This window comes from Saccopteryx bilineata, chromosome 4, assembly GCF_036850765.1.
Source record: "Saccopteryx bilineata isolate mSacBil1 chromosome 4, mSacBil1_pri_phased_curated, whole genome shotgun sequence".
Taxonomy (NCBI): domain Eukaryota; kingdom Metazoa; phylum Chordata; class Mammalia; order Chiroptera; family Emballonuridae; genus Saccopteryx; species Saccopteryx bilineata.
Genome location: NC_089493.1, coordinates 23,054,487 through 23,081,680, shown reverse-complemented (window position 1 = coordinate 23,081,680; position 27,194 = coordinate 23,054,487). Strand labels below are relative to the sequence as shown.

Below are 27,194 nucleotides of genomic sequence, written 5' to 3'. Positions count from 1 at the left end.
CCATTGTTATTTCACATAAGGGGAACCTGGAACTTAGAGTTATGTGATTAAACTCCAAATTCATGTCTGTGTGATTTCACTAGATCATGCTTCTTGCTGGACTTCATAATCCATCTAGGAAAATCATTTGTCTTACAAAGCAGGGAAGACATTATGGAGTGGATGAGGGTGAGAAGGGGAATACGATTCAGTAGGTAGATTATGAGACCCAGTCTCCTTCCTCCCAAAATGAAGATGGAGCCACAACAGCCATCCCAAACCTTCCAAGTGTACTTAGGCCTAATTTAGTAGTGGGAGGTAAGGTTCCTTCCTGTTCTACAGGCCTGAAGGATGACTGTACCTTATGTAATCAGTGCGAGCAAAGAGATGTAAAAATAGTTAACGGTTTAGAACCCACAGCCATCCTTAATTAATAATTCTAGAATGCTCCATGAGATGTTAGGGCAGACAGGAGCCTGCAAAGGCAGCTCAGTCCCAGATGCCTGGTCAACTCCCCTGGGTTTGGCCCAGTAAAGCCGAAAGTAATGCTACAGTATTTGCCATGTATTTTGAAAGGCAGCCCCTAGATGGCGACCTCAGCCCATTTTCTTCCAGCAGTCTCTTAAATCAGTGGTCCCCAACCTTTTTTGGGCCACGGACCGGTTTAATGTCAGAAAATATTTTCACGGACCAGCCTTTAGGGTGGGACGGATAAATGCACAAAATAAAATTATGCGACCAGCGTAAAAACTGTGGTATTTTTAAATATAATTGTCGAAGTTACGAGACAAGCGACAAGAGTGAGTCTTAGACGGATGTAACAGAGGGAATATGGTCATTTTTTAAAAATAAAACATCGTTCAGACTTAAATATAAATAAAACGGAAATAATGTAAGTTATTTATTCTTTCTTTGCGGACCAGTACCAAGTGGCCCATGGGCCGGTACCGGTCTGCGGCCCGGGGGTTGGGGACCACTGTCTTAAATTACATACCCTGAAAGCTATAGTGATAAAGAGCTAGCTGCAGAACTAAGACTACAGTAATGGGTAACACCTCCCTCGGTTAGTATAATTTTACAGAAATTTTAGGATAAAGGCAGTTATAAAGTAGTGCTTTCTCTTTCCACTAATAATCTGAAAGCAGGACTAAATCATGTCATGCTCAAGTCATCTAGTAATTTGATATTTGAAATTAATGAAACTCTTTCATTTTCTGCCTTACCCTCTACTTGATGGGGGGGAAAAGCAACCATAAGGATAAAGAAATTTGGGAGAAGAAAAGAGCCATTTTGCTTACGAGCTACAGCCTTGGATTGCTTTTCACAGTGATAAGGGGTTGGGGAATTTTAATTTTAGCTCACAGAAGTCCTAAAATCAGGCAATAAAATTAAAATACCACTCAGTCTTCTCGTTATGAAGTAGTGTCTTACTGGCTTATTTAGTAATCTCTTTCATGCTGTTCAGGGCCCTCCTGGGTGTCGGATTTTCACCTAGTTTGTGGAAATGGTGCAAAGAATAGGCCAAACTCAGGAATGAATCAGGAGCCAAATACATAAATATTCTTCAGCCTGGTGGTTTTCATTTATTATAATATAATATATTCCTGGAAGTGTATTAAGTTCAGTTGACAGTTAATAAGGATAGATAGATTGATTGATTGAGCTGCATTTCTGTTATCAAGAATAAATTAAAAGAATGTTTCACTTGGGTTATGCTCCTCAGAATCGGGGTCTAATGCTGCATGAACCACCTATGCCACTCAGAACTTATTGCTGGTACAAAAAAATTCACCCTGTTTGTCTACTCTGGTCCCTCTCCCTCCCTCACCCCATATTCCACATAGAGTACCCAGCCGTAAAAGATCATTGTCCAAAGCTTTTCCATGGAAAGTGTGTTCCTCACAATAACAAAACATAGGAGCTAGATATAGAGAGTGACAGGTTAAACAACACGAAGTGGGTTTCTGTATCGTAAGACTTATTGGGAGCCTTTAATGTACTAATTAATACACATTGCGAATTGTCAACAGTGTGCAGTGTTTGCCAACTTGATTGGGTTGCAGAACTTTTTAAAAAAAAATATTATTAAAGTATTTTTGCAACGTTTGGAAGTGTTGATGTTGTGGAGAAGAGGTTGTAGGAGTCGTGGAGCTGGGGGATTGGGGACAAAATGTGCATCCCTTATTGAGACTTTGGAAGCCTTCCTTTTCTTTGCTTCTTTCTCCCTGTCTGGGAGTCGGGAGGTCACGTTTGCTTTGCTAAGCTCTTGGTGTTGGCCAAGAACCTCATGTGCAGACATGGTGACTCCAGAGTAGATGCCTCAAGTACAGATGTCAGGGATACTTGCTACACTCAGGCCCTTCTGCTACCAGACATCTAGAAGAGGCAAGAAATGATCTCTACCTGAACAGATCTTGGGTTCTAATAAAAGGGAGAAAACAAGAATCAGAAAACTAATGCATTTCAGAGACAAAAGACAGGAGGAGTGCTGTATAATTGGTATAGCTCACAGTTGGAGCACTAGGCACTATTCTAAGCACTGTCGACGTATTGATACACTGAATCCTGATGACTTCATACCTATTTCACAGATGGGAAACTGTGGCACAGAAAAGTTAGGTAACCCAGATGGTCTAGTCTCAGAGCCTACACGCTCATCCACTATGTGTTAATGTCTCATGGGAACTTGGCCAAATTTTTCATAGTTTATGCTCTCAACAAACTACATCCTTCTGAGGGGCTGTTCTATAAACTGCTTGTTGGCCACCAATGAAACAGGAAAGTGAAGTCATGCGGAGGGGCCAAGGCAATAGTGCTGTTGTAGGGAGTGTGCTGGGTATAATGCCCATGAATTAGATGAACTGGCATTAGATATGTGACCACTGGGAAGAAGTGTGAACTCATCATGACAGCATCTGTATGGACTTTTCCACAGTTAAATTCCACCTACAGCCTTTCATGGGCAATGATGTAAGAAACCAGTCAAGCCTCTTCTCCGAAGAGAGTATAGTATAAAGTTAAGGTATGGACTTTGAAATTAAATACACCTAGTTTAATGTGGGGGTCTACTCTTTACCACCTGTACAAACTTTGGTCATATTTCTTGACTTATCTCAGCTAAGTGTCCATATCTCTAAAGCTAGATAATGATACGTACTTACAGTTTTACGGTGACAATGACCTTGATGGTGGTTACCAGGTGCCTAGTGCAGTGCCTGGCAAGGGAGTAGTCAGCAGTCTTGGTTTTTCCTTGTTACCTCTCTCCCCACTTACTCCTCTTTCCTGTAAAATTTGAAAGCAGTTGCTGTGAAGTGTGCATACATTTCACCCTTAAATGAAAAGGAGTTTTAGTCTAAAGATGGTATTCAGAAGAGATAAATGAAAAGGTTCCTGCTTATTAATACCGATTAGGTAGTACATTTAAAAAAAAAAACATTTAATGCTTAGTTTAGTACACATTTGAAATTCTAAGCAATCTCTCCAACAATTTCTCTGAGTAAACCAGCATCCTTTTCTGGGACCCTTCATCCACAGCAACGTGAGTTTCTTTAGCACATGGAGAAGCCAATCGCTTTTCAATTGGGCCTCATCCCCTTCTCCACACCCCGGGTTTCTGGTGGAAATGCTCTTAGTCATCTTAAAACCTAAACTAGTCTTGGTCCCTGGGCTAAGTGTTCAAATTCCATTGTTAGTTTCCCTTCTATTATTTATCCAAGCCCTCCTTCAGTCTCTCTCCTGTCTCAATCTTACATGATTTTTATGTAATTTTTACATGAAAAATTCATATTCTAGTGAACAGAATTTCCTAATTCCTCAATTCTGTTGGTCAGTTAATCCATGATAGCTTAAAAGCTATCTGGGATTTAAAGCCAACTGGGAAGTTGGCTTTCAAATAAAACTCTTCAGATTCCTTTTGTAAACCCAATCTTCACCAGTGTTCACGTGTTACCCTTGGTTCTCATTGTTGTTTTGTTTGTTTTTATGTAAAACGAAAACTAGCATGGCTACCAGCATCATCATGGTTCAGCTCCTATGTCACCATGGAGATTGGTGAGGATTTCCCCTCCTACCCCATCATTCTCTAGCTCCAGCCCCCAGCCCTGATGTAAACAGCTGTATCCACATCAACGTTGGATATTTATTTCTATCTCTTCATTGTTTTAGAGCATGTGAATTTAGGTCAGGCTACTTAGCATCTTTATGACCAGTCCAGTTTTCAATACTAAGTAATTTTATATAGTAATTCTTTCTCCCAGTTATTCAGTTGTTAGCAGATTTATGTTGCATTTGATATTTGTTCTTTCATAATTTTATATTTAGTTAACTAACATCATTATTTTATTTTTGCTTATATTAAGAGAATGATTTGTGACTAGTCATCAAATTAGCACATAGATGCTCATAAAATGCAAATCTGCTTTTTGTGTGTATGAGCAACTCTTTGAATTAGGTCTCGAGGATGCTCCCGCGGAGATGAAATTAATATTGAGCATCTGAGGTTGTGATCTGCTTGAATCTCCCCGATTTTCAAGTTTAAGGGACCCAAGAAAATACAACCCCCTCTTTTTTTTTGCCACCTGAATTCTATGCCAATAGAGGGAGAAAAAGGCAAGGCAGGTAGAAATCAAATATCATTTTCATTAATGAAAAGCTGATATTGGAAAAATGTGGCTTACACCTCCTGAACCTCAGAATTGGATGGAATTGCCCACCTGAACACCGATTTAGGACTGGGACAGGCATCTTCCACGGAAGTCAGGCTTGCTCCTCTGACACCCAGGCTGTGGATGAGTAGGGTAGATGGGGGCAGGAGGAGTGTCCTAAAGGCAGCTTGCTCCCTCAAAGGGAAACAGGAAGTCCTGGGGTCTGAGTTCTGCATATGTATCATCTCTGTGCAAATTATCCTTATTCTTTCAGATTATGTCACTCCTTTTCCTCTGGAGAGTTGTAAGAGAGAGGGTAAAGAGATGCTAGGAGTGTCTTGCTGGCGGAGTTTTTTTTCATGAGAAAGATAACAGGAGAGGTCTGGCAGAGGAAATTTCCCTTCCCTTCCCTTTAATGGCGAGGAATTGGGACATGATTTGTCAAATTTTAATGACTCATCTCTGTAGGAATGTTGAAAGAGCCACCTTCTCCTCTGGCCAAACTGATGATGTTTCCTTGACTTTGTTGTTACAATAGCCTGTCTCTGTGTCTCTTTTTCAAGCCCCCCCTGATGATCCCTGCTTCAGTCCCTCCCCACTTTTGGGTCAATGAGATGAAGAAAGACCTCATAGTTTGTTTCAGCTGGAGATCTTTCAGTTGCATATGTCAGAAGCTCAACTCAAATGCTTTTAAGTACAAATGAAATTAAAGTCCAGTGTTGGCTAGATGGATCCAGATCTTCAAATGATACCATCCTGTAGAGTTTGCGTTTCTCCAGGTCATGGTTGTTTTCTGGGTCCCCTTTCTCCTCAGGCAGGCCCAATCCCTCTGGTTAACACATGGCCCCTGGTGCTCTAGGCTGTCTTCTCACCCCTTCAGCAAGCCTTCTTTGCAAAGGCACCTCTTTCATAAGTGTGCTAGCAAACTCCCTGGAGCTGAATGCTACTGGACCAGCATGATACTGTGATGGTTTCTAGGTGAGCCACATAAGCATCGACTCAGAACTTGTCAGAGATGCAGATTCTCAGGCCCCGCCCCAGACTTTTGAATCATAAACTTTGAAGGTAGGGCTAAGCTAACTGTGTTGCTACCATCCTACAGGCGGTTCAGAATCATGCCACGGTTTGAAGACTGCTTCTTGGTTCTCAGGTTTTACTCTAAGGCTGGGGAATAAAATATAGGGAGTGGTTCAGTTGAAGTAGCTTGGTCACTTCAGGAGCTCGGATGAGGTCATCTTAATCTAGCCCAGATGGTTTAAAAGTGAAGTGTGCAGGGTCATCTTCCAAAAGAAAATCAGGGGTTATTGTCAGAAAAAAGCAACAGTTGCTGGGAAAATAAAGTTAACTGATGTTCTACAGTAAAAACTTTCCCCAAAGTATAGCATGCACAACCTAGCAACAGGGGTCCTTTTAAGGATGTGCCCTTAGGCGATCTCACTGTTGTGCAGATATCATGGAGTGTACTTACAAAAACTGGGACCATTTAGTTTCCTACACACATAGGTTATATGGTACAGCCTATAGCCTCTAAGTGACATGGCTGGTCAGCACGTACTGTACAAAATAACATGAGAGAGTCAATCAAGCACGAGAAAAGGGTACAATCAGGAGATGCAATAAACAGAAGATGCATGGAGATGTTGCCATTGTAACGCAGCACACTGTTTTACAGCAGACTTCTTTTTTTTATTAATAAATAGGTAGAAAAAGTACACACTAGAATAATGATGAAAAGTATAGTGTGCAAAATACCTAAACTTGTAGCATAGTCATTTATTATCCTTATCAAGCATCACGTCGTATCTATGTCGTATCTATAATTGTACGTGCTATACTTTGATACAACTGGCAGTGCAGTGGGTTTGTTTACAACAGCATCACCACCAATATGAGTGATGCATTGCTCTCTGATATTACTACAGCTACAATATCACTAGGTGATAGGAATTTTCGGCTCCATTATAATCTTATGGGACCATTGTTGTATATGCCGTCTGTTGTTGACCAAAATAATGTCATTATGTGGTGCATGATTGTACTAGCTACTGAATCATTAGGGGGTGAATTATTATACCAAATGATATTTGTTTGTGACTACCTAAGACTTGTTTGTTATGCCTTTACAAGGGTTAGGGCAAAAAAAAAAAAAAGACTTTTTTTTTTCTTATATACCAGTACCCAGTTGTTCTTCTGAATAAAGAAAACTAATAGTTTTATCCTCTAGCTTGCATTACCCACAAGCTCCTATTTTCTCATGTATGGTGGCACATCTGAGCAGCTGGAGGAGCACACGGGGCGCAGGGTGAGTAACATGGACTGGGCCGGTGACCAGCGCCCCCCTGAGGCCATGTCAAGTGAATATTGTATTGAGCATTTTGTTTTCTGGGACTCAAGGAACTGAATATTTTCTGTGGGAAACTATCAGACCTTAAAGATATAGTAAAGGTGCTGTGACAAAACATGATAACTCTTCCTGTTGGTGTCTCCTTTACGGTTTTCCTAGGCACGATGCTGGGGGATCATACCCGCTTAGAATTCCACAACATTGAAACCGGCATCATGACCGAGAAACGTTACATCTCCGTTGTCCCCTCCAGTTTCATTGGCCACTTGCAGAGTCTCATGTTTAATGGCCTGCTCTACATTGACTTGTGCAAGAATGGCGACATTGACTATTGTGAACTGAAGGCTCGCTTTGGATTGAGGAACATCATCGCTGACCCTGTTACCTTCAAAACCAAGAGCAGCTACCTGAGCTTGGCCACCCTGCAGGCCTACACCTCTATGCACCTCTTCTTCCAGTTCAAGACCACCTCGGCTGATGGCTTCATTCTCTTCAATAGTGGTGATGGCAATGACTTCATTGCAGTTGAGTTAGTCAAAGGGTAAGTGGAAGCAATCATATCGTTTATACGAGATACCTCGGCTCAAGCCTTATATAAACTCTGCACATATAAAGAAATGTCTGCTTTTCCCCACCCTCTATTCCTGATACATGCTCTCATCCTCACTGATTAAAAATATCTTTTGATTAAGGCTGGAAGAAAATAAGCTTATTTAAAATATTCTACTAAGTCAATACCATCAGCCTTTTTTTTTTTTTACTATGAAAAGAAGCCCAAACCTATGAAAAAAGAAATCTTATATTGCAAAAGAGTAACGTGGGGTACATTGCATCTATTTCTGGGCCAGCAGTACTATCTGAAACAACTAAATTTATAGGAAGAAGTGAAATATATTTAGATATTTTCAGTGCTTCATGAGACCATCAATGAACATTGAAAAAAATCAGTTCTGTCTTCAATATATTTTACTACAATGTGCTGGAAAATAGACAAAACGAAAGCAAAAACCAGAGCAAAACACCAGAAACAAACTATGATTGTGAATTTAAAAGTCACCCCCTGGTGGTGTGGAGTGTACCCCCTGCACTACTTTCTGGCTCTAATTTTTGCTAGGTAGTGATGCAGAAGCAGACCCTGTGAGTATGAAATTGCAGTCTGATAGAGTAGGCTGTGACTCTTACTGTATCCTAAATCAAGCTGTAATTACTCCTGTGTGATGCCAGTTTAGCGTGGCGGATTCAAAGCCTCAGATGTCATTATCCACGCATTGCCGTTAAACGACTTCAGGGAATCTCAAGTCATCGGGTGGTGGTTTTTCCTCTTAGGTACATCCACTATGTGTTCGACCTTGGAAACGGTCCCAATGTAATCAAAGGCAACAGTGACCGCCCCCTGAATGACAACCAGTGGCACAACGTCGTCATTACCCGGGACAACAGTAACACTCACAGCCTGAAAGTGGACACGAAGGTGGTCACGCAGGTTATCAATGGTGCGAAAAATCTGGATTTGAAAGGTAAATCTTGTAAAAACGTTTATCCTTGTCAGAGCTTTTTTTTATTTTTTTACAATCAAAAGGCTGTTTCAGAGGAAGACTGCAGATCATGAGCACTCTATGTTTTTGATGCATCATGCATGTTCTATTTTAACAACATTCAATTATATCATAATGTAGTGTATTCAGTTTTTCCTTAACACTACTTCTCCAGAGATGGTTCGTTTTCTCTATCTACTCTGGGGGCTGAGCGATGAAGTGATAAATGTTAAAATAAGGAGAAAGCCTCAATAGAGAGGAAGGAATATAGGTTTTGGAATCTCAGTTGGATTAGTTACTGTCTGGGTGACGTTGGTAAAAAATTTTGAGCCTTCTGTACACTCCTTTTCAAGATGAGGATAGTAATTGTTGCTAAGTTTATGGGCTATTAGGAAGTTTGATGGAATAATGTCTGTAAAAACCTCAGTGTACTATTGGTAACAGGCACATAAAAAGCACTCATTAAATGGTTTTGTTGAATTTGTTGTTAATCTTTATCATCAAATGGCGACAGTACCGACCTCCTAGATTGGGTATGATGATTAAAACTTGTGAGATGATGTATATAAAATGAATGACACATAAGAAACGTTAGTTTTATTTTTCTTCGCACAATGTAATAGAAACTCTGTTAATTATTTTGCTTCCTCTGTTTTTTTCTCCCCAGCTCGATTACCATCATCTAAGTAGACGGCCCACAGTGCATTGGCTTTAGGTGTTGAGATTTCCAATCCTTTCCTCATTGGCTTTTACTAACTGCCTTCCTTTCTAGGTGACCTCTACATGGCGGGCCTGGCCCAAGGCATGTACAGCAACCTCCCAAAGCTGGTGGCCTCCCGCGACGGCTTTCAGGGCTGCCTGGCCTCGGTGGACTTGAACGGGCGCCTGCCGGACCTCATCAACGACGCGCTCCATCGGAGCGGACAGATCGAGCGTGGCTGTGAAGGTACAGGCTTCTCTCTGGTTAAGCTCCAGCCTGGTCGCCAGCGCCGAGCCTCCCCGCTGCCTCTGCCAGTGCCCCTCCCACAGCTTCCCTGTCCCCTCTCCACACCCATCCACCCCCTGACGTTGCCTCGCCGTCACTGTCCTCCCGCCATTGCTGAGTATGTGAAGAAGACATGTGCCGCCAGCTCCAGGAATTGTGTGCTGGCAGATGTCTTCCCAGTGTCACAGACTTGCCGATGGAGGACCTCTCCTGGCATTGACATCAGGCTGCTCCTGACTGGTGCCTTGGCTTCCAGCACGGCTGAAAGGGCATCGGGGGCGTTTGCTTAGACGTTAACGTGTGGGGAAGTACACACCTGAGACTTTTACACGGCTGTCACCATTAGTAAAAGGTGTTTCTCATGTTGCTAATGGTGACTGCATTATTGAATGCAAACCCAGCAGGAGATAGGAAAATGATGTCAGAATGCCGTAACAAAACTAACATTTATTGGGTACTTACTGGAAGTCAGGCTTTGTTAAGCAGAGCCTTGGGGTGGTGTGGTGGAACAGCATGGGCCTTGATATAGAAAAGATTTGGATTTAGGCCCAAATTGTAGCTCTTGTTAGCTGTGTCACATCTGATAAGTTATATAACCTCTCTGGTCTGCATCTTCTTCGCCTGTAAAATGGGATAATAAAACTTAGCTTGGAGAGGTTATTTCCATAAATCAGAGATATACATGAAATGCCTGGTATATGTGTAGTAAGTACTCAATAAATGGTAGGATTATTATTCACCGATATTATTTCATGTGAGACATTTAACAACATTGCATGCTCACCAGTGCGGCACAACAGACCATGCTCAGCCTATTTCTGTAGGTGATCCGCTGTCTCTTCAGTCATTCACTTAATTTTACAGGTCTTCTTGAGTCCAACAGTTCTTTACTTCCTGTTAAATAAAGAACCTAGTTCTACCCAGCAGGGGCAGCAGTGAGTATTCCCAGCCTTTCCTAGAGGCTTTGGGTAGGCTGGAAAGGTGACTCTTTCCCTAACTGGAAAGGCAAAAAGGATGTTCTGACCTGTCACCAGGATCTATCTCTGTTCTTTTGTCTGGTTGAGCCTCATGGTCCTTTGTTTGTGCAAAATACTGCATTTTCTTGTATCCCTCATTAATTTAGTGCAGCGATTTTCAACCTTTTTCATCTCGTGGCACCCGTAAACGAGTTACGGAAGCTTGGCAGCACACACACACACACACAAATATATTTTTTGCTAATCAAACGAAACAAATGGGTATACTTTTGATTTATTCATATCAGACAGCTATTATTGTGTTGGCTGTTGTCATTTTCTTCTTTTATTTGACACTCCCTCGAAGGGAAAAGAGGTCAGGGCCGCCCCAGACTAAAGAGATATCGTATGGTTTAAAAATTCTCATGGCACACTGGTTGAAAATTGCTGATTTACTGCATCACACCTGTTCATTCATCTCCTGTGTTCAACTTCCTTTATCGCTTTGTTCTCAACCGGCTTTCATCCGGGTTTGCTCGCCACCTTAAAGCCCATTTCTCTAAAAGCTTCCCATCAGCTTCCCAGGCTGACTGGCAGTGTGGAAGCTGTTTCTCTTTCCCCAAGAGTGAGTCAGTTTCCCATGAGGCATTAATAATAAGGTTGATGGTTCCTATAACCCACTGCAGTTCCCCTTGGCTGGGAATATCTCCTGAGTTCTGTGGACCAAATGTGGTGTGTGCGTGTGTATATGAGAAGCAGAAGGTTGGGGATCACCAAGCCCCTTAAAGAAGCCAGTTGCCTTTCTCCCCCTGGAAATGCACAGTTTTAGTTAGCTCGAGGAGGTCTGTCTTCCTGCCCCGCTTTCAGTTCTTTCAGGTGTTAAGAGGCAATCTTGAGATTGATGTAGCGTTTTGGGAATTAAATTGGGGAGGTCTCGGGTTAGAAGAGTGTGGAATGACAGTAATTCCAATTATCTTGGAATAATTCATCAGATCAAGTTAAATCATACTATAAAAGCACATATTACAAAGCATAAGGCACTCTTCAAATGTTAAATATTTTTTATCATGCCATCAGCTGTTCAGACTTAATAGTTAACAGGAATCATTCCTTTAACTCGACAGCAAATGTGCCTGCCAGGAACTAAACTTTCTTGTAGGTCCATTAAAAAAATAAAAAGAAAAAAAAGAAAGTAACAGGTAAAAATATAATTTTACATTTTATTTAATGTAACCCAACATATCCAAAATAAAATCATTTCGGCTTGTAACCAATATAAAATTGTTAAGACATTTTACTTTTTTTTCATATGAAGCCTTCAAAGGCAAGTATGCATTTTATACTAGTGGCACACCTCAGTTCAGACCACACCTCTTTAAAGTACTCAACAGTCACACGTGTCTGTGGCCGCTATATTGGAAGCACAGTTCTATAGATTATAGTAATCAGAGATCATAAAGCTGTAGTATTGGCTTAAAAGGAAGTCTAAAATAACTTTCATGAAACTGGGTTAAAACGTATAATACAAAGGAGGGAGTAGATCCCAGTTAAAAAAGCTTTAAGAAAACCAGTGAGCATGTTAGTGAAAGGAAACGACCCATTAGATGGGAGAAAACATTTCTATCCCTACCTACAGCTTATGTGTAGTTCTGTGTGACTCGTCACGTGTGTTCTTGTGGGTTCTGATCCTCCACTGGGGGTGGCTGTTCAAAGCTGAGTATTGTGACTTGATGCCTCTGTCATCTGAATCTATGGCAAGTCCCGTGAGCCTAATAACACTGCACTCTATTGCCATGGAGATATTGCAGTGGTTTCCCACGGCGCATTACAGCGCTGCGTGGGGCCAAGTGCAAGATGAGTGCCCAGGGAGGGAGGTTCTTGTTTATTGTACACAGATGACTTGGATAATTAGCCAAAGTGGCCAGGAAAAATGGCCCCCCAAAGTGGGTTAAGGCCTAAATAAATTGCTGCCATTGGAAATGGGCAGCATGGTGAATAAGCCCTTCTCAGAGATCCCAGGAGCTTTTTAGGGTGCTTTGGAAGATGATGGGGCAGGCAGTCAAGGGCACAGGGCCTTGGAGTGAGTGCCGAGGAGCGTCACTGTCATTCTGAATCTCTGCCTAGAGTACGGGGCCCTCAGGAAGGCCTAGGAGTGCTAGGCAGTGTGGGGGTCATAGGAAATAGGACTCATTTCTTGATTTATCACGTCTACGTCCAGAACAGGAAACAGGGAGGGCACGAGAAGCCATTACTAAGAACTAAGACCTGAATCATTTCAAGATAGTAAATATGTTTTATTTTCACATATCTGGGGGACATAGGTAAAAATATATCACGCATTCTTGTCAAGATCATCAGTAATGACCCCTCAAGATGCTTAATTTTAGTTTACTATATTACCTACTCTAGTATATCTCACCCAAAAGGGTTCAAAACTATTTTAGAACACATTCACCCACTACTCTTTAGCTCTTCATTGTTTATACTAGGAACAAAGAAAACATCTTGAACTAGGTTTTGATATGCAGGGTGTATAGTACAGATTAAGTGTGATTTCTACACAAGTCTTAGTCAACACCTGTGACTTGCAGCCTCTCAATTTGGGCTAGGATTTTTTTATAGTGTTTGATTCAAAATGAGGAATTTTATAATCATGTCTGATTCAATATTCAGCTGGTATATATCGCTTGCTATCTGGAGTCCAGCTTTGCCACAGGGGCATATATTGGCTGGAAATGCAATCCCACAATCCCAGATGGTACACACCAGAGAGAAACACCGTGCTTCATTCCAAGATTGGCATGAATAAACTAAAAGGACATTGGTTTGGTGCCTCCTTGCCCATAGCCATTTGGATTTGACTACATCTTTATAAATTAAAAGAATTAAGCTCTTCGGTAGTTCCAAATCACCTTGCTACAGTTGCCCAATTCTACTGTTATATTTATTGCTGGTGGCATTTTCAGGAGATTATGTGGAATGCTCCCAAGTGACCCTTCCATGCTTAACTCATGTGCAGAATTATGTTTGTGGGCTCTTGTCAGGTTGTGCACATGTGTCTTCCAGTCTGACCATGCACTCCCCTTAATTCTTGGTGTTTATCCTAACCGATGGAGAATCATTTTCTGGACTGTATGCCTGGGCGTTGGCTGTGTGGATGTGAGAAGGCTCTTGTGATCACTGCTTGTGCTTTTTCAAGTCCTGTGTCTCCCTGCCCCCGCTCTGCTCACATGGCTCTGACGAGGCCTGCTCCGCCCTGGTCCGTGCATCCTCCATCTGTGCTGTCGCTGGAGAACCTGTAGAGCATTTCAACTGTCTGTTTCAGTGATGTTGGTTATGCCGCTTGTATTTTCGTTTCTGTGATGTTACCCTGGTTTACTCTACCTCTTACTAACCTCTGGTTATTGTTTTCACCTTTTCTGCTCTTTCGCTAACAAAGTTGCATTGACCAAAGCTGACCTGCAAGGTAGAGAAGGTTCTTGTTCCCATTATCCCTTTGGACTGAAAGATGCCCTGTGGAAACCTTGGTATCTTTTCTCAGGGGCCTTGAAGCTGTCACACCTCTTGGACAGCAGCAACTGTGGGAGGGGGCTGAACTCTTGTGTTCTTCAGAAAGAGTGGCAGAACACCCAGATCAGTGCATGAGAGAGAACAACAAAGGCAAGACCTCCGGGGGTTGGGGACCTGATTCCGTTTTGGGGACACCAAAGAGGTTTGACAGCATCCCACATTGGGAATGCCGAAGGACATATCCATCCACCTCTGGCAATGGTTTAATGCCTTTCCAAGTAGTTGCCATAGTATTCACTATAGATAGAAGGCAGCACTTGTAAAAAGGAAAAGGAAAAAAGGCCACTTGAGTTCTTAATTTATTATTTTTCTGGGTCAGGGAGGTCATTTCTCAGAGCAGGACTGTTGAGCACTTGGGCCCTTATGGAAGAGAATGTCATTGTTCTCCGAGCTCATTTTAAGGAAATATTTTTAGGCATTTGGGGGGATATTAATATCATTAAGTCATTCTAGAGATTTGTATTTCCTATCAAATCTTGAGGGCTTTAATTTCCTGTTTTGTAATCTAAAGAACAAAGTATCCTCGGGGAAGAAGAGGATCTGTCGGTTTTATCCGGCACACCCTTTCCAGTGCCTTCATGAGACATCTCAATGAACTGACCGCAGGTGCTGCTGCTTCTGCCTTTCAAAGGGGCATCTTTCAAAGTCAGGAACGGTTCACTGGTCCTGTCATCTCAGGCTACTTTGACTCTGAATAGCAAGCCAGGAACAGGCATTTTAGGGATCCTTTGGCTGATAATTATGCAGAGGATTGGGCTTCAGATGGTCTCTGCAGAGTCTGCAATCAGCAGAGATGGTTAGAAGTGACTGAGACAAAGATAGCTTTAAAAAATTACTTCTCACCTGGAAGACTTTTTACTTTGCTATGACTCGTTATATGTCAGGCAGGTAGCCAGTACAAGTGTCTGTGTCTTGGGTGGACATCAACTAATAGGGCCTTTCTCTTTTTTTTTTTTTTTATTTTTTATAAACTTTTTTTTTTTTTATAAGGTTTTTTTTGTTGTTGTTTGTTTTTTGTTTTTTTTTTTTTAATTTTTTATTTATTCATTTTAGAGAGGAAAGGGAAAGACAGAGAGAGAGAGAGGAGAGAGACAGAGAGAGAGAGAAGGGGGGAGGAGCTGGAAGCATCAACTCCCATATGTGCCTTGACCAGGCAAGCCCAGGGTTTCGAACCGGCAACCTCAGCATTTCCAGGTCGACGCTTTATCCACTGCGCCACCACAGGTCAGGCAATAGGGCCTTTCTCTAGTCAGTTTGGTAAATGTTTCTCCTTCATCCCCTTTCAGCAGATTTACATGTATAATATATAACCTATTTTAAATCTATAATGAAATGAATGAAAAAGAACATGCTGGATTAGTACTTTGATATCTAAGGTAGCTGTAGAATAGCTTTCATTTTGAAAACATGTAGACCCCTTTAAGTAATACTAAAAGCTGTTGTGTTTAAATGTTCTGTTCAATTGTCCAAAGAGGTCTACATGTCACTGTGGAGGGTGGGGTGGGGGGTGGGGGCAGGGTTTGAGCTACACTAAAAGACAATCGAGGTTGTCGTAGCTCCCCGTGAACAGATTTGTTAAGCTAAAGCCAGACAACTGTATCTCCTCATAGACTTTACCATTCTTCATGGTAAGAGCTATGTTGGTTTTGAACCCCCAGAACCTAGTACATTGGCCCATTCTATTCCATTCTTGTAATGACTTGACAGTCTCTTTGTGGCAGCGGCTTGTTATTCTTTGTCATTATTTTGGATCATCTTTCTCTTTCAACATCTTATGGCAAAAGACGTTTAGGATGCAGCTGTCTTTACATTTTATTTTCCTGACATGAGAGTATAGAATAATATGTATTCTGGTTTCTTTAGCAGCAACCTGTGGATATGGACAGAACTAATTACCATTATGTATTAAGGGCAGTAAAAACATATGACGAAGAAATGAGTCTAAAATGTAAAGGCACATGGTAGGAACTCGAACAGTGGGATCCAGAAAAGGGAACAGTGAGTCTGGACAGGTCAGCAGCTTGCATCCTCTTGTGTATTGGGTGTGGTGTTATTTTTGAAATTTTATTTTATTTTTTTATTATTTATTTATTTATTTATTTATTGTTTTGTATTTTTCTGAAGCTGGAAACGGGGAGAGACAGTCAGACAGATTCCCGCATGCCCGACCGGGATCCACCCGGCACACCCACCAGGGGCGATGCTCTGCCCACCAGGGGGCGATGCTCTGCCCCTCCGGGGCATCGCTCTGCCGCAACCAGAGCCACTCTAGCGCCTGGGGCAGAGGCCAAGGAGCCATCCCCAGCACCCGGGCCATCTTTGCTCCAATGGAGCCTTGGCTGCGGGAGGGGAAGAGAGAGACAGAGAGGAAGGAGGGGGGGTGGAGAAGCAAATGGGCGCTTCTCCTATGTGCCCTGGCCGGGAATCGAACCCTGGTCCCCCGCACGCCAGGCCGACGCTCTACCACTGAGCCAACCGGCCAGGGCCATAAGAGTCTAAAATGTAAAGGCACATGGTAGGAACTCGAACAGTGGGATCCAGAAAGGGGAACAGTGAGTCTGGACAGGTCAGCAGCTTGCATCCTCTTGTATATTGGGTGAGGTGTTATTTTTAAAATTTTATTAATTTATCTTAACTCCCCCAGTGATTGTCCTGTTGTCTTTAACAGGAACTCAGGTACTCCCATCTAACAAGGGGCTCAGCAAGGCACTGGAGTTAGTAGGTGGGATCCAGTCTCTGGCTTCAGCAGGAGGCCAGCCAGTGATCACCATGCAGAGTACAAGGTGCTCTCCTGGAAGGATATGGCGTGCGCTGTGTGAGCGCGGGGCAGGACCACTGGGCTGTGTGCGGTGGCGGTCGTCCACAGCGAGTGCTTGCCAGATTTCCTCAGACAGCATTCGAGCTGAGTCTGAAGGACGTGTGTCGGGTGGGTGGGGGGAAGAGAGGGTGGAGGCACGTTCAAGCACTTGGCCAGTTTGGGCACCTCCAGGAAGCTCAATTTGGCTAAAATGATGTATGTGTAGGATGTGATCTAAGATGAAACAGGAAGGGTAGGATGGAGACAGAGGATGACTGACTTTCTGTGGAAGGAGTTTGACTTGACCACTAGGTGCTGTGAAGAGGACAGAGACTTAGGTTTGATTTTCGCCTTATCAGGATCCCTGACAGCAGGCCTGGGGAATGGATGAGAAGGACAGGAACCAGCAGCAGCAGAGAGCAGAGTTAGGAGGGAAGTAGCACACTTCGAGACAGAGGGAAGAGGCATGAGCCTAATGCCTGTTATTTTAACTGGCAAAAAGGGTGAAACGTGTATCCATCCCACCCGCAGCATTACTGTTTCACAGCATTCACATTTACATGTCATGACAAAAGGTGTCAAGGAAGAGCTTCATTGACCAGGTCAGATTTTGCATCTCTTTAGGCTTGCAGAGGGGGTAGGAGCTCCCTCGAGGACATGAGAGGTGTCCTGTTGCTGAGAGGTACAGTGCCTCTGAATCTCAGGGTCCCTTAAATGGCATGATAATATCTAAGGACCTTTTAGAAGTAATTTTCTAATCCCTATTTATTTGCAAGAAGGCATTCCTGAAGAGCAAAAGCTCTCCTAAAAGCTTGTCCATATGACATAGAAGCTGCCCAATTATAAAATAAGGGTTGTTTGACCTACAGGGAGTGAGGCAGATGACTCATAAACTATGAGAAATAAAAGAATAGCTCTTTATTGAGTTGGGTGATTAATCAGAATATCCTCTCCCTTCTTACTGTTATAATTCCCCTAGAAAATTTTATTTTTAGAGTTGAATGGATTCCTTTCTAGAAATGTATGTTGTCCCTCTGCCCAGATGGTAGCTAGGTGCTGGTGGTGCTGGTGGGGGAACAGGAGTTGATTGGACCCGGTTCTAAGGACTGTGTATCTTGGGTAAGTCCATGAACATGCCTTGAAAACCTAAAGATTCTTTCCAGTCATTTTAGATAAACATTGGCATCTGTCAAACACATCTAGTAGTTAAAAGGAATTTTACTTCTCCAACTTTCTTCACTGTGAAGATGATAGTTCCCCCACTTCATTTTCTCCAAAGCCAAGAGCTGCATCACATTCTTCATTGTATTTTATGTGATAAAATATAGCATTTGACCTAATAAAAATCAGTTTCTCAAAAAGGTTTGCATTATGGAAAATAAGATAGACAGGAATTAAATGGAATTCCCACCATGGTTCCTGCCTCTTGTCCTTCAACTTTGTACACCAGGTTTCTCACAGAACTGTGTAATAATGACTTAGTACCTTAATGTGTCTTGTTTTTAGACTATGGACTGGCTATACACCCAACTAAAATGGGTAGAGAGAACTTGAGTTTTCTTCCCAACAGAACTGATAATGCCCTTTATTGAGGGTGTACTTAGTATAGGTGCATGCTAAATAAAGACTTAGCATATTGTATATCCATTATGACCACAACCTTGTGGGGTAGATTTTATCATCATTTTTTTGGATGACTTTGTAAGCTTTCCATGGTATCTCATTTAACACTCACACCATGTGAGGTAGTAATGATTTCTATCTTTAGTGTATATTAATAAATGAGGAAACACTTCCAGAGAATTTATATAGCTAGCCCAAAGTTACATTGCCAGTAAGTTATAAAACTGGATTTTTAAAAAGAATTATTTTATTATTTTTAGTGAGAGAGAGAGAGAAAGACAGAAACAGAAAGACAAGGAAGAGAGATGAGAAGCATCAACTCATAGTTGTGGCACCTTCGTTGTTCGTCGGTTGCTTTCTCATATGTGCCTTGACCAGGGGGTTCCAGCTGAGCCAGTTACCCCTTACTCAAGCCAATGACCTTGGGCTCAAGTCAGCGACCTTTGGGCTTAAGCCAGAGACTGTGGGGTCATGTCTATGATCCCATGTTCAAACAGGGATCCCACACTCAAGTTGGTGAGAATGTGCTCAAGCCAGTTGAACCTGCACTCAAACTAGCAATTTTAGGATTTCAAACCTGGGTCCTCAGCCTCCCAGGCTGACACTCTTATCTACTGTACCGCTGCCTGGTCAGGCTGATAAAGCTTGATTTTAAAGCCTGTCACCTTTTTCCTACTGTGCCACATGATGTGAGTTGGATTCTCAAAGCAGAAACAGTACACAGATGACCGGAGAGTATCTGGGAGTGTCCTCCCAGCTGACTTTATGGTTGACAGTTTTCGTAGGAAAACTATTTCACTAAGTTCTAGATCAGTGGTTTTCAACCACCGCTCTGCAGGCTGGTGAAGGGACTCTGTAATCTTCATACAACATCGGGGTGGTTAACTCTTTCGTGGACCAGTGTGAAATTTCTGGTGGACTGGCACAGGTCTGTGGACTGGTGGTTGAAAACCACTGTTCTAGAGGATATTTGCACAATTATAGTAAAGCAAAGTATTTAAAATTACCGTCTTATCGGAACATTTACAGCAAAATGGTGGGATCTTGATAACATAATACGAAGCGAAATAAGTAAATCAGAAAAAAACAGGAACTGTATTATTCCATACGTAGGTGGGACATAATAGTGAAACTAAGAGACATTGATAAGAGTGTGGTGGTTACGGGGGGGAGGGGGGAATGGGAGAGGGAAAGGGGGAGGGGGAGGGGCACAGAGAGAACAAGATAGAGGGTGACGGAGGACAATCTGACTTTGGGTGGTGGGTATGCAACATAATTGAACGACAAGATAACCTGGACTTGTTATCTTTGAATATATGTATCCTGATTTATTGATGTCACCCCATTAAAAAATTAAAATTATAAAAAAAATAATAAAAAAAAAAAATAAAATTACCGTCTTTTTGTTGAGCCTGGGTTTTGAAACCCATTTTCTCCCCTTCTCTTCAAGAGACCATCTACTACCTTTCTACTACATCAGTGCTGAGAAATGGAGGAAACGCAGGAAACAAGGCCGCAGTGTACATTTTCTGAAGCAGCATTGACCTCTGAGGGCCTGTTCATGGTTTTAAAAGAGAAGGCAGGGTCTAATCACTTAACCTTTATGACCCCGGCACCCTCTGAAAATAGGGCGGTTTGAACAAGATGGCTTTATAATGCCAACCATTTTCTTCCCTTTGCAAATACCTTGTCAGGGGCAGACATCAACCCCTACCCCTCTGCTGGCACGGAAGCGTCCTGTGGGTAAATAGCTTTAATCACAAAGAGCAAAATTATGCTTTGTAGTTCATTGGCCATCACAGTCCGGGCTGGCACCAGCAGAAGAATTTTCAGAAACTTTGCAAGCTGGTTGACATCGTGTAACAAGAAAAGCCTGCGATTGGCTGTGGTGGGATATTTTACACTATGAAAATCACGTTACAGAAGTGTTATTGCAGGTTCTGCTACCATTTCTTTCTTTTCCCTTGGAGTTCTGGTTGTTTTGTATTTACCAGCACAGGGCTCATCAAAGGCCGTTGCAGATAAAGAGACCTCAGGAAGGCATCTTGGTTTCATCTCATATCTATGCCTATCTCGACTTATTTATACCTAATGTATGAAGAGAGGGCTGAAGTGAGAATAGAAGTGCCCCACGTGTGAGATTTTATTTGTCTTCTGCTCTCACCATCCTAACCAAGTGATCTCACCAAACCCTCATCTGAGAACAGGAAACCGTGAGCACCTGAGCATATCTGATAGGAACATTGTCAGTGCCATTTGCACACGAACAAGGCCTGGCTTCTTGCCTTCAGGGCAGGAACGTGAGGTCTTGGGGACACAGGTGCTCTTAGGTCTTTCTGCCGATGAAACCTGACAGCCTTTGAGACCCTGCTCTTCAGGCTTTGCTTAATCATCTTTAAAATGGGAAACCAGAATATTCACTTCTCAGTCATCTCTCTCTATGAAGAAAGGCACTGGACACATGTCAGGATCATGGCTTTCTTTTATTAATATTAAATAAAAGTGGATTGGGATTTGCCAATTAAAAATGAGTAAATCCTATTGTATCTGTAAATTACCCTCTTTAGAAAAGCCAAGAGGACCCAACACTGTAAATTTAGAAATACTTCTGAGAGCCACAGGAGTAGTTACGCTGAAAGGACCATGGCATGTAGCTAGGCAAGTAGGCTCTTTCTAGTGTCACAGATACCCTCCTTGAAGCCTCAACACTTTAATTTGCTTTAACAGTAGAGGCTATAGATTTCTCAGGAAGCTGGCAAGGGCCTTTCTCAGATATGCACAGGTACATGTTCACAAAGGCACAGATCTATATGTATTTCTCTTTTCAGGCCTATTCTTTCTTTTTCCTCATTCCCACCCAGTTGTGGCTCATTCATTCTCTCTATATAAAACAGTGTAAAATTTAAAAAGTAAAAGTGGAAATGTTTATGCACTTATCAGGAGTGGAGAATAAAGTTGACAGTGTAAGATGAGACTTCTTGAGACCATCTATCAATTGATGGTGTATGGTGAGATCTCTTTAGACAATCTATGGCATCTCCCAGAAGGCTACTTTCTATGGCAGCTCTGCTTTGTATGGGACGAGAAAACCCTTTGGTTGGCTATACATTCAGATTTCACTCATATCTACTAACCCTGTGGCACTCAACTCAGGCTTTGAGATTAAAGATGATGAATATTGTTAAACCAACCCCACCTCATGCCAACAACTGGTCTACCACCAGCCTTGGGCCTTTAGGCTTAAATGAACATTGGGAATCAAATCAGATATATCACTCCCAGGCTTCCTACTCACCAAGCCCACCTCCCCCAAATGGCCAAGACAAGATTTGGCTGGTTTAGCAATCTTACTCAATTTTAAATGGGGATGTTTGAGGCATAGGTTTGAATAAGTCGCACTACCAGAAGGACAATATGCTCCAATCCAAGTGTCCTGTGCTTGAGGCAGCACTTCTGTCTCAAGGACCTGTAGGTAATAAAAGATACCCTGTCAACGTTTGCTTTTCTGGACCATGAAAAGACGTTGACTGAATCAGTTTGCATGTGCTGCAAAGGTGGATTTCAGCAGTAACAGGCATGAAATGACTGTCTGGGACAGGTCTTCAAGACAAAAACAATCCCACATTCAAGCAGAATGATGGAAAATTTGTGGCAGCCATTGGAGTTATCATCTGGAAAACAGAGAGAGAGAAAAGACACAATGTGATCCTTTCCAGTGAACTAAAAACAGCACTGGGAGTTAGAAACTGAAGTACTCACATCAGCGACAACTTAGCTTGTCTTTTCATGCATACTTTTGTCGCCTTGTCACCTTTCCTCCTATACAGAGAAGAGGCACCATTTGTTTTTCTCAGAAGGATACGTAACTACTGTAGTGAGGACTGATTACATATCAAATACAAAAGTGGTGTACATTATACCTATTAAAGGGGTTTCCTAAAGCCTTAGTGCTTTTTAAGTAAATAAAAAAACTTTCTGAATATACCATTCCAAAGGTTTATGTTATCTTAAAATATCTGGAATTGTACATTAATTTGGAAGAGCATTTTAGATAAAATTATTAAGTCCTTAGGAAAGTCTGTTTTGTTTATAAACAATGCAAACATATTTTTGTTCCTATAATTGGACAAAACTTGGCCTTCCTGTTCATTTTTAATTGAATTTTGAATTGAAATGACATTTGAAATTTTTTCTTGTTAAAAGGGAAACACATTGTTACATTAAAATGTCATCTTTCTCTGGCTATAGGTTACAAATACCTTATTTAAGCTGCTCTTGTTCAGCGTGCGCATGCGCACGCGCGCACACACACACACACACACACACACACACACCTCTGGCTTACCCATATCCATAGATGTTAGGTGAATCAGGTGTGAGTTTGAAATCTCACTTTGGTAATTGCGTGTGGGACACTGCAAATAATCACCTCATTTTTCTGTGAACCAGTTTACTTTTCTGAAAATTTTGCTTTCTGTCTCAATCAGCAGTCAAAAAATTATTTTATTCTGTTGAAATTCTGGATGCCTTTTGTGGGAAAATTATTCTTGTTTTTCTGATTCTTAATAATTTTAACTATACTTGTTTCATCTTGTGTTTATAATTAATTGAATCAATATCTGTAATGCGCTTAGTATTGTGTCTGGCACACCTACGTAGGTACCTTAATTGTATTCTTCTGGCTATGTTCTCCTTCTTATTTGTACAAGAATATCTCTTATCAGTGGATGTGCAATTAGAATGAAACTTTTATTTCCCAATGCATTCTGGTCTGTTTCTCTGATTTATTCCTTCCTTCCTTCCTTCCTTCCTTCCTTCCTTCCTTCCTTCCTTCCTTCCTTCCTCCCTCCCTCCCTCCCTCCCTCCCTCCCTCCCTCCCCCCTTCCTTCCTTCCTTCCTTCCTTCCTTCCTTCCTTCCTTCCTTCCTTCCTCCCTCCCTCCCTCCCTCCCTCCCTCCCTCCTTCCTTCCTTCCTTCCTTCCTTCCTTCCTTCCTTCCTTCCTTCCTTCCTTCCTTCGTTCCTTTTGTAGCCACTCCTATCTATGAGACGTAGGCAAATCAGGTGGCTGCCACTTAGATCAGATGAACATTTACAGAATCACATTCTTTGCATCTGGCTCAGGGAACTCAGTGCAGCAAGGGCACAATGAATGCATATTACATGATTTCTAACAGCAAGCGCATTCAGTCTTTTGGGGATAAGTAGCAAAAAGAACACACACATGAATCAATTAGAGGATCATGTAAGCAGAGGACAGTGCAATGTGTAATAAAGTGTTAAATGGAACATTATTATATGCAAAAGTTAATGAGGCAGGTAATATGTGCAGTGGCCACTAAGAAGGGGGAGAATTGTGTGAAGTTACTGTGGAATGTTACATTTAGGGGAGGCATTTGAACTGGTCTTTGGAAAATGATTAAAATTTGACTAGAGAGGAGGGAAAGGCATGGAAAAGCCCTTTGCCTTCAGATTCAATCAGCATGCTCAGAATTACTGTATTTACCCCCAAGTTTTGCTGTTCTTCTGCCTTTCCAGGGAAAGCCTTCCCTGTGTTTCTGATTCTGAGTTCAATTGAATTACTAGTCTGGTGAGAGCAGTTTGGTCAGGGAGCACCTCGGACTTCACTTCTCCGAAGCCTTTATTCTTTGAAAAGAGCTGTCCTGATTTGCCATTGTTAATGATACTTGTACCACACAATGCTCACGTTTAAGTCCCGCTGAGAACATGACCACGTTCCTCCTTTCAGCTCCACACGGGGGACCCAGGCGGCAGGGAGGAGCTGCAGAAACCTGGCCGCAGGGCTGCTCCCCCAGTGCTCGTAACTGTCTTGAACTTTCTCATGTCACATCCTAACAGCTTTGTACTGGGAGTGATGGACTGTGCCGCTTCCACCCTTCATGAATAAATGTAAAACGTCTTGCCACCCAGAAGACGAACCCTTTCTAGCCATACATCTCTTTTGAACACGCACCTTTAGGGCCCTGTGTACTTACATTTCAACAGCCTGTGCCTGAGTGAGGCTCAGCTTGGACTCTGTGGAACGTGCATTTATGGCAGGGGGTATATTTTTCTGCTGTCAAGTGTTTTGTTTTGTTTGTTGTTTTGCATCAGACTCTGACTAATACATTTGATGACTAAAGAGCTCACCCCCTCTGCTGAGGCCCTCAGGGAAATGCCTGGGTCTCCTGACTATTAAGATAGTTCCTGTTTGCTCAGGTAATTCCAAAGGTGTAGATTCAACTTTCATCTCTCAAGGGAAAAACTGAGAAAGGGAGTGGTTAGAGAGGCCCCAGCCGACCTAAAAAGAGATTTTAATGGTAATCTGAAACAGAGATGGTCAAACTTTTTCACTTGCTCATTCATATCCTGAAAAGATTTTGAGAATGCTCCCCAAAAGCTATACTTATTTATGTATTATATACATGTATCATTCCGTGTGATCTTGGTGTTAAATCGCCAAAGGAGGAGCACACAAGGTCTGGTGAATTTTGTAAGAAATGTTTACATTTATCCGTCGGAGAACAGACAGGCTGAGAACCTAGCAGTGAGAGGATAAGCCTGATCCTACATAGGACTTAGTTGGGCGGTATTTCCCACTGCAAGGGACGCTGTTACCTGCGGGGTGTTTCCTGTTACCTGCGGGTGTTTCCTGCTGCAGGGGAAGCTGTTACCTGCGAGGTGTTTCCCGCTGCAGGGGGATGCTGTTACCTGAGGGTGTTTCCTGCTGCAGGAGAAAACTGTTACCTAGGGGTGTTTCCCTCTGTAGGAGAAAACTGTTACCTGCGGGGTGTTTCCTGTTACCTGCGGGTGTTTCCTGCTGCAGGGGAAGCTGTTACCTGCGGGGTGTTTCCCTCTGTAGGAGAAAACTGTTACCTGCGGGGTGTTTCCTGTTACCTGCGGGTGTTTCCTGCTGCAGGGGAAGCTGTTACCTGCGGGGTGTTTCCCTCTGTAGGAGAAAACTGTTACCTGCGGGGTGTTTCCTGTTACCTGCGGGTGTTTCCTGCTGCAGGGGAAGCTGTTACCTGCGGGGTGTTTCCCGCTGCAGGAGGACTCTGTTACCTGCGAGTGTTTCCCTCTGCAGGGGGATGCTGTTACCTGCGGGTGTTTCCCGCTGCAGGGGGACTCTGTTACCTGCGAGTGTTTCCCTCTGCAGGAGAAAACTGTTACCTGCGGGTGTTTCCTGCTGCAGGGGGAGAACTGTTACCTGCGGTGGTGAAACAACAGGAGGGGTGCTGGTGCTAAGTAACAGCATATTCACATAAGTGAGGGGGGATGACTACCTGGCAGGCTGTCTGAGGGTCAGGTGGAGGGAAGGCATCAATCAGGATTGCTCAGGTGGAGAGCTATGGGAACTGCCCTGGTGCTGAGTCACTCAAAGTTTAGGCTGGCTAGCTGAGGCTTTGGGGAGGGGCCCTGGGCCCGAACCTCGCACTTGGGTAAATCATTTTACCTTTCTGACCTTGTTTTTTTAATCTGGGACATGTTGGTTATCATAAGTACTTACCTCTTAGGGTCACTGGAGAGCTTAATGACGTAACAGAGCTGAAGTGCTTAGTACTCAGTGTTTATTAGCTACAAAGGACCAGTGCATGTTGGCTGCTATCTTCTCCTCCTCTGAATTATCCCCCAACATCTTTTAATGTAACAGCGTAGACTTTGGGAACTCCAGTGTCTTAATTAGTGAGAATCGTGGGAATGCATTTTTCTGCTTTAGCATTATACATTTAGAAAGACCATGCTCCAAGTGAGATCTCTTTCTAATAGTTGAACGGCAGAGACGAAGCTCTTTTGCGAAGTCTGCCTAAAAGAGAACAGTGTGTTCAGCCCTCTCCCTTATGTGTGTAACTGTTGACAATGTGTGGCTAAGTGTGTATTTCTGTCATCTTTTGTATATTCTGAATTCTTGTTGCATGATACAGAGTTCACATTTTTGGTGGTTGTGTCTTTGAATGTCTTGGGGCATGAGAATAATAAATTCAAGTGATTGCTTTGGATTTGATTAATTTGTAAGACTTCTCTTTCTGCTTTTTTCTTCTCTTCCCTTTTTCTTCGACATTACTAGGACCAAGTACCACCTGCCAGGAAGATTCCTGTGCCAACCAGGGAGTCTGCATGCAACAGTGGGAAGGTTTCACCTGTGACTGCTCCATGACCTCATATTCCGGAAACCAGTGCAATGACCGTGAGTACAACTTATTCGTACTTGGATAGTTTTTTTTTAAAAAAGAGTTCAAAAGTTAAGAGAAACCTTAGGGGTATTATATAAAAGGATGGTTCTTCTGAAACCAGGGAAATAAAGGACTAGTGTCCTTGTGAGACGGGCAAGGAGATGTTTCTTGCTCAGCAATACTAAATGTTTTCCCACTTGCTTATTCCTGATGCTTTCTTTCCCTTTAGGTTAGGTTACCTGTGGCTAAAAAACAAAACAGAACAACCCAGGCAATATTTGTGTTCTAAGTTCATCTAGGTAACCATTTTGAGACTCTTATTTGCATTCTAAATTCAGTGAAACTTCTTGGATCTTTCAAGTGATGACGGCGTTCAGAGTTCATCATATTTTTTCTATTAGAAACATTTAAAGCAGTCTCAGAGGTCTTTCAAATGGAATGCAGAGATTCTGGAATCTCTGGTTAAATGTATTGATATGTATAATATTTGGTATCTATAGTCTATCTATCTATCTATATATTTATCTATGTAGAGACCCGATTGTTACCTTTGTCCACCAGTGATGTTTCAGGCCCATTCACTGATGCAGTCTG

At 42.4% G+C, this 27,194-nt stretch overlaps 1 protein-coding gene across 13 annotated transcripts in view; it reads left to right on the top strand.

Annotated features, from left to right (window-relative positions):
• The window catches only part of NRXN3 (neurexin 3), a 1,648,091-nt gene that overhangs the window by 770,714 nt on the left and 850,183 nt on the right, over window positions 1–27,194 (top strand). For all 13 annotated transcript variants that reach the window (XR_010731058.1, XR_010731057.1, XR_010731056.1 and 10 more), the window contains 4 exons: window positions 7,126–7,507; window positions 8,293–8,483; window positions 9,274–9,447; window positions 26,495–26,614. Coding sequence is in view for 10 of the 13 variants with exons in the window: in XM_066272928.1 (XP_066129025.1) it covers window positions 7,126–7,507; window positions 8,293–8,483; window positions 9,274–9,447; window positions 26,495–26,614 (867 nt within the window). In the remaining 3 variants the exon portion in view is untranslated. The remainder of the gene's footprint in view (window positions 1–7,125; window positions 7,508–8,292; window positions 8,484–9,273; window positions 9,448–26,494; window positions 26,615–27,194) is intronic.